General features: G+C 39.5%; 1 protein-coding gene and 1 pseudogene across 1 annotated transcript; one reads left to right on the forward strand and one right to left on the reverse strand.

The window, feature by feature from the left end:
* Positions 1–581: 581 nt before the first annotated feature.
* Positions 582–1882, forward strand: LOC114110065 (olfactory receptor 8B3-like; annotated as a pseudogene).
* A 10065-nt stretch (positions 1883–11947) lies between these two features.
* On the reverse strand, positions 11948–12880 carry LOC101122736 (olfactory receptor 10G9-like). Its single transcript, XM_004019482.5, has one exon. It carries the CDS (start codon positions 12878–12880, stop codon positions 11948–11950), a length of 933 nt encoding a protein of 310 aa, XP_004019531.3.
* Between the last annotated feature and the right edge of the window lie 5970 nt (positions 12881–18850).

Here is an 18850-nt window from a genome sequence, read left to right on the forward strand (position 1 = left end):
AGAAATTAAGAAGCTCAGAAAGTGAAATATCTCTGGCAGTAAGTTCCCTCTCCATGGACAGACTCTCACTTTTCTACTTGGAGCAGTAACTTAAACTCTCCTAGCCTTTGGTACCTTTGTTTTTGGTTAGAGACAACCTTCTTTGTTCCGACTCACACCAGATCTAATCTGCTTTAGAGGGCAGCACCACTGAGCTAGGGTCTCTGTCTCCAATGATACTGATCAGAGGGAAGACTCAAGTGAATGAATAAATAAGAAGGAAGATTCTGTCTTACTCCATCCCTCTCTCCTCCCTTGATTTTTCCAGCAGTCATGTTTGCATATGGCAGCACTACCTTCCCTCTGTAGGCAAGTTTGTGATGCTCTTTGCCTTCTTTAGCTTAACAAGACTCCAGTAATGGAAAGTCCATGTCACTCACAATCATGATAATGGTAAAGGCAGATTACACGGGTCCAGTTTGGGCTAGTCTCGGACACGCTCAGTATATACACTCTTTTGTAGGATGAGACATTGTCAGAAGAGCTGAGTTGTTCTCTAATGGAACTCTTTCTACTGTTTCCACAGATTCCCTTAGAGAAGAATGGCTCCTGGAATTGGTTCTTTTGTGACCGAATTCATTCTGGTGGGATTAACAGATTGACCAGATATCCAACTTCCCTTGTTTTTTCTTTTTATAGGAATGTATATTGTCACTGTGATGGGAAATTTGGGCTTGATCACTCTAATTTGGTTGAATTCATACCTACACACCCTGATGTACTTTTTACTCTTTAGTTTGTCTTTGATAGACATCTGTTATTCTTCTGTATTTACACCCAACATGCTGATTAACTGTATATCAAAGAAAAGTATTATTTCTTATGTGTAATGCATGACCCAACTGTACTTTTTCTCTCTCTTTTATAAAACTTTCTGAATGCTATGTGCTAACTGTGGTGTTGGAGAAGACTCTTGAGAGTCCCTTGCACTGCAAGGAGATCCAACCAGTCCATCCTAAAGGAGATCAGTCCTGGGTGTTCTTTGGAAGGAATGATGCTAAAGCTGAAACTCCAGTACTTTGGCCACCTCATGCAAAGAGTTGATGCATTGGAAAAGACTCTGATGCTGGGAGGGATTGGGGGCAGGAGGAGAAGGGGACGACTGAGGATGAGATGGCTGGAAGGCATCACTGACTCGAGGGACATGAGTCTGAGTGAACTCTGGGAGTTGGTGATGGACGAGGAGGCCTAGCGTGCTGCGATTCATGGGGTCGCAAAGAGTCGGACATGCCTGAGCAACTGAAATGAACTGAGCTGAACTGAACATCAATGGTCTATGATCGCTATGTGGCCATCTGTAACCCACTCTTGTATAATACTGCCATGTCCCCTAAAGTGTGTTCCAGTCTTATACTTGGTTCCTACTTGATGGCATTTTCTGCTGCCATGGCTCACACTGGATGCATGCTGAGACTGACCTTGTGCAATGCAAACACCATCAACCATTATTTGTGTGACATCCTCCCTGTGCTCTAGCTCTCCTGCACAAGTTCCTACATCAATGAGTGGAAGTGTTCCTTGTGGTGGGCATCAACATCACTGTGCTCAGTCTCACCATCTTTGTTTCTTATGGTCTCGTCCTTTCCGGCATCCTCCACATCATGTCCATGGAGGGCAGACCCAGAGCCCTCAGCACCTGAAGTTCCTACATCATTGCTGTTTCTCTGTTTTTTGAATCAGGGGCATTTATGTATCTAAAACCATCTTCTACTGGATCTATGGATGAAGAATCTCTTCTGTCTTTTATACCATTGTAGTTCCCATGATGAACCCCTTAATTTTTAGTTTGAGAAACAAAGATGTTCAAATTGCTTTGAGTAAAACCCTGAGAACAAAGTATTGATTAGCATCACGGTCTCCATGCAGGTAGTCATAGGGCAGGAGTGTCTGTGTTTATTTACAATAGTTTTATTGGCATCCTTCTTATCCTATTTCTTCCTCACCATGGGGAAGAAAATTGGAGTCATCTGTCAAAGTAGGTCTTCTTTCTTCATCACTTTCAGAATTTACTGTTCTTTTTCTATTTCTTATTTAAGAATAGCATTAAGAAATACATTCATCTCCATTTTTTTTCCCATTGTCATTATGGGCTTTGTTTGTTTCCCTTAGAAAAAGATAAATGGTTCTGCTAATGATTAAAAAAGTAACATTGCTGTATCTTTAAAGTCTTTTTAAAGCATTTATTTTTAGTTATCAATAAAGTTAAAATTAATACTATCTGCTTAGGGGCATTAGGGCATTTCTTAAATGCCACTTGTGCCAGCGGAAGTAGGAACTGGACAATCTGTCTTACCCTTTTCTATCGTCCTACAGTGGTCAGGAGTATGATTCCTCCAAATGCCAGTGTTTCACAATTACCTGTGTGTGTGCTCAGTCACTCCATCATGTCCAACTCTGTGACCCCCTGGATTGTAGCTGGCCTGGCTCCTCTGTCCCTGGAATTTTCCAAGCAAGAATACTGGAGTGGATTGCCATTTTCTTCTCCAGGGGATCTTCTCAACTCAGGAACTGAACTGTGAAACCAGCATCTCCTGCACTGGCAGGCAGATTTTTTTTTTTTTTTTTTTTACCACGGAGCCACCAGGGAAGCCCCACAGCAGACTATTAGCTTTTTGATTTCAAGTCTACCACTCTTTCTGGTATTCTTTATATCTCATGACTCATGCTAATGCTCAGTCATGTCTGACTCTTTGTGATCCCATGGACTGTAGCCCGCCAGTCTCCTCTGTCCATGGGATTTTCCATGCAAGAGTACTGGTGTGGTTTGCTATTTCTTCCTTTAGAGATTTTCCAACCCAGGGATTGAACCCTTGCCTCCTTTGTCTCCTACATTTCAGGAGGATTCTTTACCCACTGAGCCACTACTTCATTTTATTTTTATTTTAGTAAAGGCAAAATGTGAGAAAAGATTTGTTTTGAAAGCAGACTTTTTCTAAGAATGTGAAATGAAGTATTTTCAGGGCATGGAAGAAAAATAATTCCTGGAATGTGTCATTAGTCCATGATCCAAAGAGACACAGGATAATAAATAAGGTCCTCAGTAGGGGATGGTCAATGAGATTTAGGAACCACAATTCATTGTGAATTTTTACTATGATGGTAGAGTACTGTAATTATCCTCATTTTCCATAAAGCTGTGTTTTCCATAAAGTTGTGTCTAAAACTCATAATATAGAATGATCACATTAATAGTGGTTTTGGCTAAGATGGCGGAGGAATAGGATGGGGAGACCACATTCTTCCCCACAAATTCATCAAAAGAACATCTAAACCCTGAAGAAATTCCACAAAACAACTTCGGAATGCTGGCAGAGGACATCAGGCACCCAGAAAAGCAGCCCATTGTCTTCAAAAGGAGGTAGGAAAAATATAAAAGACAAAAAGAGAGACAAAGAGGTAGGGATGGAGCTCCGTCCCGCGAAGGGAGTCTAAAAAGAGAGAACAGTATTTTGGACTCTGTGGGAGAGGAGGGTGGGATGATTTGGGAGAATGGTATTGAAACATGTATAATATCATATATGAAATGAATTGCCAGTCCAGTTTCGATGCATGATACTGGATGCTTGAGGCTGGTGCACTGGGATAACCCAGAGGGATGGTATGGGGAGGGAGGAGGAAGGGGGTTCAGGATGGTGAACACGTGTATACCCATGGCAGATTCATGTTGATGTATGGCAAAACCAATACAATATTGTACAGTAATTAACCTCCAATTAAAATGAATAAATTTATATTAAAAAAAAAAGAGAGAGAGAAGTTTCCAAACACCAGAAAACACTCTCACTGCTGAGTCTGTGGCAAGCCTTGGAACCACAGAGGGCAACATAACCAGGAGGAAAAATAAATAAATAATTAAAACTCACAGATTACGTGCCCAATGGTAACTCCCCCAGTGGAGAAGCTGCGTAGATGTCTGCATCCACCACTAGCAAGCGGGGGCTGGACAGGGAGGCTCGGGCTGCATTGCTTAGAGTAAGGACCCGGCCTGAATGCCCTGAGGGCAATCTGAGGGAACCAACTTGAGATAGCAAACCAGACCACCTGGGAAGGGCACAAAACACAGGCCCAATTGAGTCTGCGCCTCTGAGGAGTACCTGAGTACCTGAGCCTGAGCGGCTTAGACCTGGGAAGTGCATGCAACCCAGAGCCGGCCTCAGACAGTTCCCAGCCGAGCAACCTAGAGTCTGAGCAGTGTAGACAGGGAAAGCACACATGCCATGAGCGGGGGCAAACCCAGTGTGGCTGAGACACTGTGAGCACACACCAGTGTTATTTGTTTGCAGCGTCCCTCTCTCTCCACAGCACAACTGAACAAGTGAGCCTAAAAAAGTGTCCACCATCACCCCCTTGTGTCAGGGCGGAAATTATACATTGAAGAGACCAGCAAACAGAAGCAGCTAAAACAGAGGGAACCAGCTTGGAAGTGACAGGTGCAATAGATTAAAACCCTGTAATTGGTACCGACTACTTAGGAAGGGGCCTATAGGTCTTGAGAAATATAAGCTGGATCAAGGAACTATCTGAAAATGAACTGACCCCACACTGCACACAACAACACCAGAGAAAGTCCTAGATATATTTTTATTATTTTTACTATCATTCTTTATTTTTTAAGTCCTCTATTACTCCTTTAATTTTCATTTTTATAACCTACTATTACTTTGCCAAAAAAAGAGACCCTATTTCTAAAAGCAAACTTCATATTATATATTTTATAATTTTTGTGGCTTTTTCTTCTTTTTTTAATATTGTATTTCTGAAAATCCAACCTCTACTCTAGATTTTTAATCTTTGCTCTTTGGTATTTGTTATCAACTTTGTACCTTTAGGAACCCAATCTTCAGTACCCATTTTTACTTGGGAGTGAGATTACTGGCTTGACTGCTCTCTCCCCCTTTGGACTCTCCTTTTTCTCCACCAGGTCACCTCTATCTCCTCCCTCCCTCTTCTCTTCTCTACCCAACTCTGAATCTCTTTGTGTGTTCCGGACGGTGGAGAACACTTAGGGAACTGATTACTGGCTGGATCTATCTCTCCCTTTTGATTCCCCCCTTTATCCTCCTGGCCACCTCTGTCTCCTTCCTTTCTCTTCTCTTCTCTGTATAACTCCGTGAACATCTCTGAGAGGTCCAGACTGTGGAGCGCACATAAGGAAGTGATTACTGCCTAGCTTGCTCTCTCCTCTTTTGATTCCACCTCATCTCGTTCAGATCACCTCTATCTCCCTCCTCCCTCTTCTCTTCTCCATGTAACTCTGTGAACCCCTCTGGGTGTCCTTCTCGGTGGAGAAACTTTTCATCTTTAACCTAGATGTTTTACCAATGGTGCTGTATAGAAAACTACAGGCCAATATCACTGATGAACATAGATGCAAAAATCCTTAACAAAAAACCTCAAAGAGCCAAAGCAATCTTGAGAAAGAAGAATGGAACTGGAGGAATCAACCTGCCTGACTTCAGGCTCTACTACAAAGCCACAGTCATCAAGACAGTATGGTGCTGAGAGAAAGACAGAAATATAGATCAATATCTTGGCAGATAGTTCAATGGAACAAAATAGAAAGCCCAGACATAAATGCACGCACCTATGGACACCTTATTTTTGACAAAGGAGGCAAGAATATACAATGGAGAGAAGACAATCTCTTTAACAAGTGGTGCTGGGAAAACTGGTCAACCACCTGTAAAAGAATGAAACTAGAACACTTTCCAACACCATACACAAAAATAAACTCAAAATGCATTAAAGATTTAAATGTAAGACCAGAAACTATAAAACTCCTAGAGGAGAACATAGGCAAAACACTTTCCGACATAAATCACAGCAGGATCCTCTATAACACACCTCCCAGAATATTGGAAATAAAAGCAAAAATAAACAAATGGGAGCTAATTAAAATGAAAAGCTTCTGCACAACAAAGGAAACTCTAAGCAAGGTGAAATGACAGCCTTCAGAATGGGAGAAAATAATAGCAAATGAAGCAACTGACAAAGAATTAACCTCAAAAACATACAAGCAACTCCTGCAGCTCAATTCCAGAAAAATAAATGACCCAATCAAAAAATGGGCCAAAGAATTAAACAGAGATTTCTCCAAGGAAAATATATAGATGGCTAACAAACACACGAAAAGATGCTCAATATCACTCATTATCAGAGAAATACAAATCAAAACCACAATGAAGTACCATTTCACGCCAGTCAAAATGGCTGCGATCCAAAAGTCTATAAGCAATAAATGCTGGAGAGGGTGTGGAGAAAAGGGAATCCTCTTACACTGTTGGTGGGAATTCAAGCTGGTACAGTCACTATGGAGAACAGTGTGGAGATTCCTTAAAAAATTAGAAATAGAACTGCCATATGACCCAGCAAATCCCACTGCTGGGTATACACACCGAGGAAACCAGAATTGAAAGAGACAAGTGAACCGCAATGTTCATTGCAGTACTGTTTATAATAGCCAGGACACGGAAGCAACTTAGATATCCATCAGCAGACGAATGGATAAGAAAGCAGTGGTACATATACACAAAGGAGTATTACTCAGCCATTAAAAAGAATACATTTGAATCAGTTCTAATGAGGTGGATGAAACTGGAGCTGATTATACAGAGTGAAGTAAGCCAGAAAGTAAAACACCAACACAGTATACTAACACATATATATGGAATTTAGAATCATGGTAATGATAACCTTGTATGTGAGACAGCAAAAGAGACACAAATGTATAGAACAGTCTTTAGGAGTCTATGGGAGAGGGAGAGGGTGGGATGATTTGGGAGAATGGCATTGAAACATGTATAATATCATATACGAAACAAATCGCCAGTCCAGGTTCGATGCATGATACAGGATGCTTGGGGCTGGTGCACTGAGATGACCCAGAGGGATGCTATGGGGAGGGAGGTGGGAGGGGGTTTCAGGATGGGGAACATGTGTACACCCATGGTGGATTCCTGTCAATGTATGGCAAAACCAAACCAATACAATATTGTAAAGTAATTAGCCTCCAACTAAAATTAAATAAATTTATATTAAAAAATAAATAAAGATTTTTTCCAGATTAAAAAAAAGAACTGGACATGGAAAAATGGACTGGTTCAAAATTGGGAAAGGAGTACATCAAGGCTATACATTGTCATCCTGCTTATTTAACTTATATACAGAGTACACCATGAGAAATGCCAGACAGCATGAAGCCCAAACTGGAATCAAGATTGCTGGGAGAAATATCAATAACGTCAGATATGCAGATGACACCACCCTTATGGCAGACAACAAAGAGTAACTAAAGAGCTTCTTGATGAAGGTGAAAGAGCAGAGTGAAAAAGTTAACTTAAAATTCAACATTAAAAAACTAAGATCATGGCATCAGGTCCCATCACTTCATGGCAAATTGATGGGGAAACAATGGAAATACTGACAAACTTTATTTTCTTGGACTCTAAAGTCACTGCAGATGGTGAAAGCAGCTGAAATTAAAAGATGCTTGCTACTTGGAAGAAAAGCTATGACCTACTTTGACAGCATATTCAAAAGCAGAGACATTATTTTGCCAACAAAAGTCCATCTGGTCAAAGCTATGGTTTTCCCAGTAGTCATGTATGGATGTGAGAGTTGGACTGTAAAGAAAGCTGAACACTGAAGAACTGCTTTTGAACTGTGGTGTTGGAGAAGACTCTTGAGAATCCCTTGGACTGCAAGGAGATCCAGCCAGTCAATCCTAAAGGAAATCAGTCCTGAATATTCATTGGAAGGACTGATGCTGAAGCTGAAACTCCAATTTGGCCACCTGATGTGAAGCCTGACTCATTTGAGAAAACCATGATGCTGGGAAAGATTGAAGGCAGGAGAAGGGGATAACAAAGGATAAGATGGTTGGATGGCATCAGCAGCTCAATGGACCTTAATTTGAGCAGGCTATGGGAGACGGTGAAGGACAGGGAGGCCTGGTGTGCTGCAGTCCATGCGGTCATATTGAGTCAGACATGACTGAGCGACTGAACAATAGCATCATTCCCTAAGTGCAATGCACATACCAATTGTGAAATATTTTATTCTATTTTCCTGTTTGAAAAATAGCCCTTGTAACTCTTAGGGCATTATAATGACATAAAGAAGTATTTACAAATAACACTGTTCAGATTAATATTTGATAATATGGGCATCCCTGATGGCTCAATTGGTAAATAATCTGCCTGCAATGCAGGAGACTCCAGTTCAATTCCTGAGTCGGGAAGATCTGCTGGAGAAGGGATAGGCTACCCACTCCAATATTCTTGGGCTTCCCTTGTGGTTCAGCTGGTAAAGAATTTTTCTGCAATGCGGGAGGCCTGGGTTCAATTCCTGGGGTGGGAAGATCCCCTGGAAGAAGGGAAAGGCTACCCACTCCAGTATTCTGGCCTAGAGAATTCCAGGGACTATACAGTTCTTGGGGTCACAAAGGATCGGTTACGACTGAGTGACTTTCACTTTCTTTTGATAAAAAGGATTCATTACTGAAGTACTTCAATTATCCATTATTTTACTTTATTTTCCAGAGCTTTTTCATGCTGTCCCATGTATCATCATTTTCTATTCATCTCTCTTACAGTTTTTCAGTTTTAAAAGAAGAAAGGTATAGGAAAGATTATGAGCAGACCCTCTGAGCTTCAGGGTACATTTTGCTGGGACAATCAGCACATAAGAGGCAAATGTAGAATAAGAGGGAAAAAAGTTTAAATACATGAAATTTGATTTAATAACTTTATCTACTAATGCAAATATCTGACAAGCTGAAGTTATTAGGGACTTGAACAAGGAAGGCAGGAACAGCATGTACAGAAAGAGAAGGTCCCTGTTTAGGGTTGATATCTAAAATTATGAGTGAGTATCAGAATTTGGGTCCCTCAAAAAGTATAAGCATACTGGGAAGTGGAAAGAGTCTGTAGCAGGGAAAGCATCTTAAATAAATGATACCAACAATTATGAAGGTGGAATACTACAAGAAAAGACAATATTTTTCTTTGAGAAGTCCACAACATAATGTGCAATTCACAAATATATAGTATTATAAAGCACTTAGAATCTAAGTCAGGCAGAGTTATGTTATAGGGGGGAAATAAGTTTTTTTTTTTTAAACCTAAATTTGATATATAGACTACACACAACTGTACAAAATTCTGTTCTTTGTTGCTTCAGTGATTATTGATGTTAACTGATGTTTTGTCCTCAAAGAATTAAAAGGTTCCTGAAATTATGTTATACCAATACAGGCTAGAATTTCACTCCATGGGTTTTGATGCTGGGTATTTGGGTGCAGGGCTTCCATGGGGGCTTCCATGGTAAAGCATTTGCCTGCATGTGGGAGACCTGGGTTCCATCCCTGAGTCCGGAAGATCCCCTGGAGAAGAAAATGGCAACCCACTCCAGTACTCTTGCCTGAAAAATCCCATGGACAGAGGAGGCTGGTAGGTTAGAGTCTGGCGTTGCAAAGAGTCAGACACGACTGAGCAGCTTAACCCAACCCATTTGGGATTAAGCCTTAACCACATTCCTTACTAACTGTGTGAATTTGAGTAAGGAATCTGATCATCTTCAGTTTTCTACATTATGTAACAATAGTACCTATGACATAGTGTTCATGTAATGATAAAGTCTCTAGTAAAGAATAAATAAGGTGTCTAATATAGCCCAAGCTCAAAAACATTTATGTTTTTGCCTCTGAATTGTTCCAGAATAATTTAATTCCATGTAATTTTAATGCTTCATGGACTTTACTGCAGTTAAATTACTTGAAAACTAGTAAATACAGAGTATAAAATTTATCAAAACATTTGGAATAATTGCATTGTCAATAATGGTGTTAATCATGATACTAATTTATTATCAGTGATTTAAAGAAAACTACTTTCATGCATCTTCACAAATACAGTATTTTGAAGATGGATGAATCACTAGTCAATCATGAAAATAGTTTGTAAAAGGATTGATTTTGAGAAATCAGGCTATCTAGCTGGTGGTCCCAGGTTTGAATTTTAAAACTTTAATTAATTAAAATAAATTTAAATTAAAAAGAAGCTATTGCATATCAGTACTGCCACAGTCCACAGAGTCACAAAAAGTCAGATGAGACTGAATGACCGACACTTTCACTTCTCAAAGCACTTTTACTTCTACTAACTCATTGAATCCTCCAAACAGTATTGCTAGAGAAGGTCTTTCACAGCTGAAAAACAGAGATACAGAGCATAACTATTTCTAACCTTATTTGAACCAATATTTGCTTTTGTTTACATGCAGTTATAGCACTTCACCCATTGCACGTGGAAGTCCACTTGTATGGGCTGTGTAGCTATGTACTGGGGGGTTTTTAGGGTGTTTTGTCTTTACTAGGCCTGATTTTTCTAACTTGTGAAAGAAATATGTTGAAATCCCATGATACCAAGTGATTTAATTACACATTAATTTTTCTACTTTCTTTCTAAATAGGAGGCACCCTTGGCTCCAGCCTACAATGTAGAGTATCCTTGTCCTAGAGCAGGTTGAGGTTTGGTGAATCTGAATTTCCAAGACTCTGAAATATTGAGAGAAGCTGCTCTCTGAGCAGCATGACCTTCATCACCATCCATAGTGAAATGACCCAGAATAGAATGGTTGTGCTGAATATGAGCATCTGGTCCATTAATACAGCAATTTAAGGTCAGATTATGTGATGGAGACTGGAGGTGTCTGATGGTAGCTTCCTCCTGATCACACTGACCAAACCTGAGAAACTTCAGGGCTCTATGAAAGTGGTGATGGTTCCCAGTCTCTGAAAAGAGCCTCTCAGATCCATAGCTTGTCCTGGCAGACCTACCTAGAGAGACAACAAGCCTCTCAGACGTGCGGGACTCTTTCAGTGTGGGAGCACTGAGCAGGGCCAAGATGTCCTGGGAAGTGGGGCAGTTACCTTGGGACCTTCATGCAAAAACACACACAGGCGCACGCACGTGCACACACACACACACACGGCATGTGTACACACACACACACATACACACACATGCAGCCATACAAAAAAACTGAGGAGACAGGTGACCTCTGATAATTGTTGCTGTTCTTGAGCAGTGTCCTCAATTTGTGTGCATAGGACATAAACAAAAAAGTATATTATCAACTTCAGTTCAGTTCAGTCGCTCAGTCGTGTCCAACTCTTGAATTGCAGCACGCCAGGCCTCCCTGTCCATCACCATCTCCCGGAGTTCACTCAGACTCACGTCCATGGAGTCAGTAATGCCATCCAGCCATCTCATCCTCGGTCGTCCCCTTCTCCTCCTGCCCCCAATCCCTCCCAGCATCACAGTCTTTTCCAATGAGTCAGCTCTTCGCATGAGGTGGCCAAAGTACTGGAGTTTCAGCTTTAGCATCATTCCTTCCAAAGAAATCCCAGGGCTGATCTCCTTCAGAATGGACTGGTTGGATCTCCTTGCAGTCCAAGGGACTCTCAAGAGTCTTCTCCAACACCACAGTTCAAAAGCATCAATTCTTTGGTGCTCAGCCTTCTTACGTATATATGAATAGCTCACTATTCTGCATCCAAGATCCAAGTTGAATATTCACTCTTTAGAAAGGTAAAAATCATATTATATGTCAATTATATATGAATACAATTAGAGGAAAAGGTAAAATAAACATATTACAGAAAAATGACTTCATAGATCAAAATTTAACATTTATCATAAATAAAAAATTTGTAATTTTTTCAATTTCAAAAATATCCTTGAAACAAATTTTCCTAAGAAGTTTTGATAAAGTTTAATACTGAGAACTATATACATAAAATATTTCACACTGATAAAATATATTGTGCTACACTATATTTCTATGTTTCATTGTACTATTCTATTACTATATTTATTAAATGAGCGAGTGTACATTACAGAGATTACTAGCTCTGCAAATACACTACTTTGTCTTTAAGCTTCAACAGAGCTTTCTTCACTTCCTTGTTGCGCAGGGTGTAGACCACAGGGTTCAGAAGGGGTGTCATCACAGTGTAGAAAACAGCCACAATCCTGTCCATAGCCTCCTTGGAGCCTGGTCTCAGGTAAATGAAAACACAAGGAACAAAGAAGCAAAGGACCACAGTGCAGTGGGAGGCACAGGTCTGGAAGGCTCTCCATCTTCCCTCTGACGTGTGGATCTTCAGGATGGAATGGACGATGGATACGTAGGACAGCACTATCAGGAGAAAGCAGCCTGAGGCCACCACCCCAATGTTGACAAAGATCACCATCTCCACGGTGGACGTGTCTGCACAGGCTAGTTTGAGGATGGGTGGTGCATCGCAGAAGTAATGCTGGATCTGGTTGGGTCCACAGAAGGGCAAAAGGAATGTCAGTGTGGTCTGGACAGCAGAGTGTAGAGAGCCACTGAGCCACGTGGTTGTGGCCAGGATGGCACACACCCTCCCACTCATCATGCTGGCATACCTGAGCGGGTAACTGATGGCCAGGAAGCGGTCATAGGCCATGACGGTGTAGAGGAAGCACTCGGTGCTGCCCAGGAAGTGGAAGGAGTAGAGCTGGGCGACACAGCTGGGAAAGGAGATAGGACTACCTTCTGGGGACACCAGGGTCATCAGCATTTTGGGCACAGTGACCGTGGAGAACCACATGTCAATGAAGGACAAGTTGGTTAGGAAGTAGTACATAGGGGTGTGCAGGTGAGGATTCACTATAATCACCAGCAGGATGAGTAGGTTCCCCAGCACAGTGAGGACATAGATCACTAAGAAGATTCCAAAGAGGAGTGTGTCCAGCTCTGGTGCATGGGGAAGGCCCGTGAGGATGAACGTTGTCACTACGCTCATATTTGTCATTTCTCCAGGCTTTTGATCTCTCTTTCTCTCTGTGGGAATATCAAGAGCATCCAGCATTTAATTGAGAACTATTCTCTATATAGAAATTGCATTATACATGGTAGATAATTCTAAAATTATACTCTACTTTATTATAAAACTTCTTTGATTTTTCTTCTTAAATTTTATTTTTAATTGGGGGTTAATTACAATGTTGTGATTGTTTCTGCATGGAATGCCTTCATTATCATCCTCTGTGCCTCTCTCTGTCTCTCTCTCTCTGTCTCTCTATTTCTGTCTGTCTCTCTTTCTCTCTCACACACACAAAAATTGAGATTATATATATACACATATGCAGATGAAAGTACAAGAAATCCATTGCATATATTTACTGAGGCATCATTGTTATTGTTGTTCAGTCATTAAGTCCTGTCTGACTCTTTGCGATCCCATGAACTGCAGCACACGAAGCTTCTCTGTCCTGCACCATCTCCCAGAGCTTGCTCAAACTCATGCCCATTGAGTCAATGATGCCATTCAACCATCTCATCTTCTGTCGTCCCCTTCTCCTCCTGCTGCCAATCTTTGTCGGCATCAGAGTCTTTCCAATGAGTTAGCTCTTTGCATCAGGTGGCCAATGTATTGGAGCTTCAACTTCAGCATCATTCCTTCCAGTGAATACCACAAATTTAGTAGTGTAAAGCAATTCAAATTACTGTCTTACAGTTTTTTTGAGTAAGTTAAGAGCAGATTAAGAATCTAAACTCCACCCAGAATCCCTACAACCTCCCATATGATCCAGAAAATGGCAACCCTCACAACACTGCTGGCCTCATGCTTGTCTTCTTTTAGACAGTTTTTCATGAGGCTCTGAGAACATAAACTTAATATGTGTTATCCCAACCACAGTCCCTGGGTAGGGACTGTTTTCTAATATATTGGTACATATTACTATCTTAAATATATGTGTATTCTTTAGTGTTGGCTTTGTTAGAGATGATATTCCTCCCCCCATCTTCCACCCCTCATAAATCCAGGTGATACTCCCAGAAGAGAAGACAATTCTGTCAAGTATTTGATTCTTATTTAAAACTTACTACCTGTGACAAGAAAGAGAGAGCCAACATAAGAGAAAAGAACATATGCCAGCTTGAAGTCAAGAAAAGTTGGAATTGTGTACAATGGAAAGTGAGGCAGAAATGATGTTTGTAACTTAATGCAATACTGTCGAGATCAGTGTTATTATGAATTATTTTTTGAGGGAAGACTCACCAAGATAGGAGAATTGAGGATATCTACTCTTAGCAAAGCCTATACAAAATGATTCTGATCTGCAGATAGTGTGATTTAAGCTACATTAAAGCTATATTTTTCATATAAGAGAATAAATAACAGAGTCAGAGTTACCCTATATATGTATAGACAGATATCAGAACTCAAAAAATGGAACAAATGTATCTCTAAAGTTTCTACTGTACCAGTGGGATCCCATCACCAGTATAAATCACAGTCATGTTAGATAACATACAAAAATTTTCATCAGGTGAATTGCAAGGTAGCCTGAGACCTAAGTCAGGAATATCATTGAGAGTATGTATTTGACTTCTCTGTCCATGCAATAGCAACTTAGTCCCTATTCATCGGTCCTTATTACCATTTCATACATACATCTATGTATTTATGTTGTGAACAATGCAGGGCTTACTGGCACCAACTTCTCACCCAGCCCCTGCACAGTCAAAAATCCATATAAAACTTTGACTTCCCAGAAACTTAATGACCAATAATCTACTGCTAACCTTCCCTTACTGATACATAGCAATCAATTAACAAATATTTTGTATGTTATATGTACCATATACTATACTTGTACAATAAACTAAAGAAAATATTATAAAGAAAATTATAAGAAAATACTCTTACTGTACTGTATTTATGGATACTGCAAGTTTATGTCAGCTGTTTACAAAAGGAATCACCTGTTTTAGCACTATATTAATGTTGTCTTTTAGGATGGAAGACACTGTAGGTGTTACTCATATCACTAATATTAGACATCAAAATGAAAAGATAAGTGAAAAAGAAATTCACATTTATTTACAGCTATAACAATTCATGCATTGATAATGAAGATGTAGCTAAATGATTGCTTCAAGGTAGCCTAGTCCATACACTAATGAATGAATTGTTAGAAAACTCTTATGTGATACAGTATTACAGCTATATTCATTGTAAACATTAACAACATTGTTATTAAAAAAACACGTATCTGTGATGATAGGCTAACGTAGTTTCTTCCATTATGATGAAGAGAGGCATTCTGTATGGGAATGTAAGTCTTTGAAAGTAAAGTTGTAAAATGGTGCAAAAGCTAACACAATATTAGTTTTATGTTAAATGTCACTCATCTTCGCCTCTTTAAGGATATGCTAGTATCTACATATGTTTTATGTATTCATGACATACCTAATGGTTTCTTAATTTTTTTTTTATATTTCTAGGCTATAATTTCTAGGTGATTTTTTTCAAATTGTTGCAATCTCCAAAAACTTACCAATATATTTATTGAAAAACTCTGTAAATGGATGAATGCTCAAACTTGTTCAAGTTTCAACCATATGTGTGTGTGTGTGTGTGTGTCTCTGTGTGTGTATACATATATGAGAGAGACTTGATGACTACATTTAGAAGGAAGTCTAAGAATCTCCAAGTAACTTAACTCTGAATAAGTTTAAGAAGGGAAACAAGAGGAAATAAGAGAATTACAGCTTTCTAAGAACTCACCTTCTAGTATGTGATTCATTTCAGTATAAGACTGATCTGTGCTTTTGGTTGTTGTTGTTTATACCAAAATCTTACTTCCTACATGCTATGTTGAGATACTTGTTTGCAGGTTACAACTAAAGGAACAGATACTCCTGTGATTGCTCAGTGAGAAAGAGTGCTTGATTTCTGTTCGAGAACCCCACTAGTTTAAATGCAGAGAATGGGAACTGACACAGCTGGATGGGTAGGAGATTATTTTGATTTAGTGTCTCAAGGGATAGGATTACTCTTGAGTCTTCAGGTTCCCTTGATGAGCAGAAGAACAGCAGAAAGATTAATAACAGGTTTTTAATAATCATGCATATTTCTCCAATGTGCTGGTTACTTGAATCATCTTGAGAAGAGTTCATTCTTTCAGAAACTAATATTTATACCTAAGAAGAAAGAAGGATCCAATTACCCCATCCCCTCAAAGGGGATGCAGGCAGACTCGTAACTGTTTTCTCTCAACTTAAAATGGTCCAGAAATTATAACTCTCATCACCTGCTGCCACTCTTCATCTCACTGTCTTTCTTCCACCATCTTTTTCAGGTGGCTTAAAACATCTACATTTCCAAAGATTTTTTATTACTTAGAATTTTAGAAAGACTTTTCCTATAGAAATACCTAAAGATAATTATTTCCAAGTTGATAATTAACAATAATAAGATTCTACTGCTGACACATGGTTTATGATGGCATGACAACTGAAAGCCAACAGAATATCCCCAAGGAGGAATGGGTGAACAAAATATGCTACATTATAAAATACCAAGCAGATGTTTAAAAGATTGTAAAAATAGCAGTTAACTTTGTAGGATTTCCATGAGATATTTTCATGGGGACATATGTGATGCACAGAGTGTAGATAACATTGTGCCATTTTTGTAAAGAAAACAATGACAGTTTCTATATTATAAAAGTATTGATAAAGGAGCAGAAAAATATAATTATTAAACTAGTCTGGGGTCGAGGGGTGGGAGTGAAGGAAAACTAAAAAATGCAAAAATGCAAAACTAATAACATAGCATATATGATATAATGTAATTGTATTTAAATTATGTACATTATCATATGCATAAAGAAACCAGAAAATATAAGAATTAGATATTGATCTACTGATTTCAGAGTGGCCCATAATATAATTTTTAAGTGAAAGAAAGAAGGGTAAACAAAATTTTATGTGTCAGCTAAAGCATACCATTATACTCTCTCTCATATACACTCACACATAACAACCCAGAAAAGCCGAAGAACCAAACTTGTAAAAGGAATAGGAAACTGGTAGAATCATTGCAAAATCATGCCAATGAATATCTGGTGAGGGTCCAATGCTATCTCCATGCAGTTTAGCCCCACAGAGGATCACCACAAACGTAAACATCCTAAAGCATGGTTGGCATGAAGTCAGTCCTGCCTTTCAAAACCAGATGTTGCCAGTGCTGTCACTGCATCATTCAAATTCATTCTCCCTTATATGTGCTTGTTATTGTTGCTTGCTTCTGATCCAAAGTCAAGGTTGATAAATTTTGCTGTTCAAGGCTAGATCCCATACCCTTGTTCTGTATTTGCTGTGAAAGTGAAAGTCGCTCAGTCATGTCTGACTCTTTGCTACCCTATGGACTAATCAGTCTATGGAATTCTCAGGCCAGAATACTCCAGTGGGTAGCCAGTCCATTCTCCAGGGAATCTTCCCAACCCAGGGATCGAATCCAGGTCTCCCACATTACAGGCAGATTCTTTACCAGCTGAGCAACCAGGGAAGCCCAAGAATACTGGAGTGGGGAGCCATTCCCTTCTATAGGGGATCTTCCCAACCCAGGAATCAACCCGGGGTTTCCTGCACTGCAGGCGGATTCTTTACTAGCTGAGCTATGTGAATGGGAAACTATCTGGTATTTTGGCTTCTATAGCAGAAAGCAGTACCACATACACAGAGAGTATAGAAGATACACAGCCAAAATATATGAATAAGCAAATACATCTATAACAATCCATGACAGTTCACCACAAAGATCACATACATACTACCCCTTGGATTTATACACACACAATATCAGCACCTAAAACAGTGCAAGTTAATTCCTCATGTCACTCCTTTCAGAGAAAATGTCATGCCAGTATATCACCGTTTATTTAATACAGATCAAATCTGGAGTCTCAAAAAATGTATAGATGCATTTTGTCCATAAATCACAAAACGTGACACATGGATAAAATAATAAAGTTATCATGAACCTGTCTTATATGTGACAATGGAGTGAATGGAGGGGAGAAAATTAAAACACAAAAGTAAATATACACTGAAACAATGTAGAAAACACATGGAGAAGGTTGGGTACTAATTTTCCAAATGATTAGGAAGTAACAGCTAATATTCATGACACTCTCTTCTTCAACACTTAATAATCAGGAAATTCAACATGCCAGTGTTGCCAAAAAGGTGAATCAAACCATTATTTCTGCAACACACAAACATGTTTGAGCTTGCTAAATTAGGTTACAGTCATTTGCTATTAATTTTTCCTTCTGGATGTAGTCAAATGCAGAGGCATCCCATGGAGTCACCTAGATCCACTGTCTGGATTGGGCTTACCCAGTGGCTTAGTGGTAAAGAATTCCTCTCTATGCAGGAGATGCAGGAGATACAGGTTCAATCCCTAGGCCAGGAAGATCCCTTGGCAGAGGAATGGAAACCGATTCCAGTATTCTTGTCTGGAGAATTCTCTGGACAGAAGAGCCTGGTGGGCTACAGCCCATAGGGTCGCAAAGAGCTGTACATGACTGAAGCAACTGAGCACAGCACTGCACTGTCTGAGTAAGGAAGAGGGCAAAGTACAAAGTTAGTGCCTATGTGTTAGTACAGTATCAGCATGTTGTTCAGTAGAGGGATAAAAGCCAGTCATTCTACAATTTTGTGTTCATATGGCAGGCCAGATAACTCTTATAATACATTATGCCAAGAAAGTCTTTCCATATGAAAATAGGAAGGCATGATTTCCCTTCTATATCAGGACCTCATTGAGATTATTTGAACTATTTATTTAGTGCTTCAATAATAAAATGAAATAAAAGAAACTTCAGGATAAATTAGAAGTTTGTGGTTAATGTAAACACCCTGCTATATATAAAATAGATAAATAACAAGGGCCTATTTTATAGAACAGTAACTATATTCAATATCT

Source organism: Ovis aries, chromosome 21 (genome assembly GCF_016772045.2).
Source record: "Ovis aries strain OAR_USU_Benz2616 breed Rambouillet chromosome 21, ARS-UI_Ramb_v3.0, whole genome shotgun sequence".
Classification (NCBI taxonomy): domain Eukaryota; kingdom Metazoa; phylum Chordata; class Mammalia; order Artiodactyla; family Bovidae; genus Ovis; species Ovis aries.

Coding starts and splice junctions, on each gene's coding strand:
- LOC101122736 (XM_004019482.5), bottom strand. CDS start 12,880: ATGACAAATATGAGCGTAGTGACAACGTTCATCCTCACGGGCCTTCCC.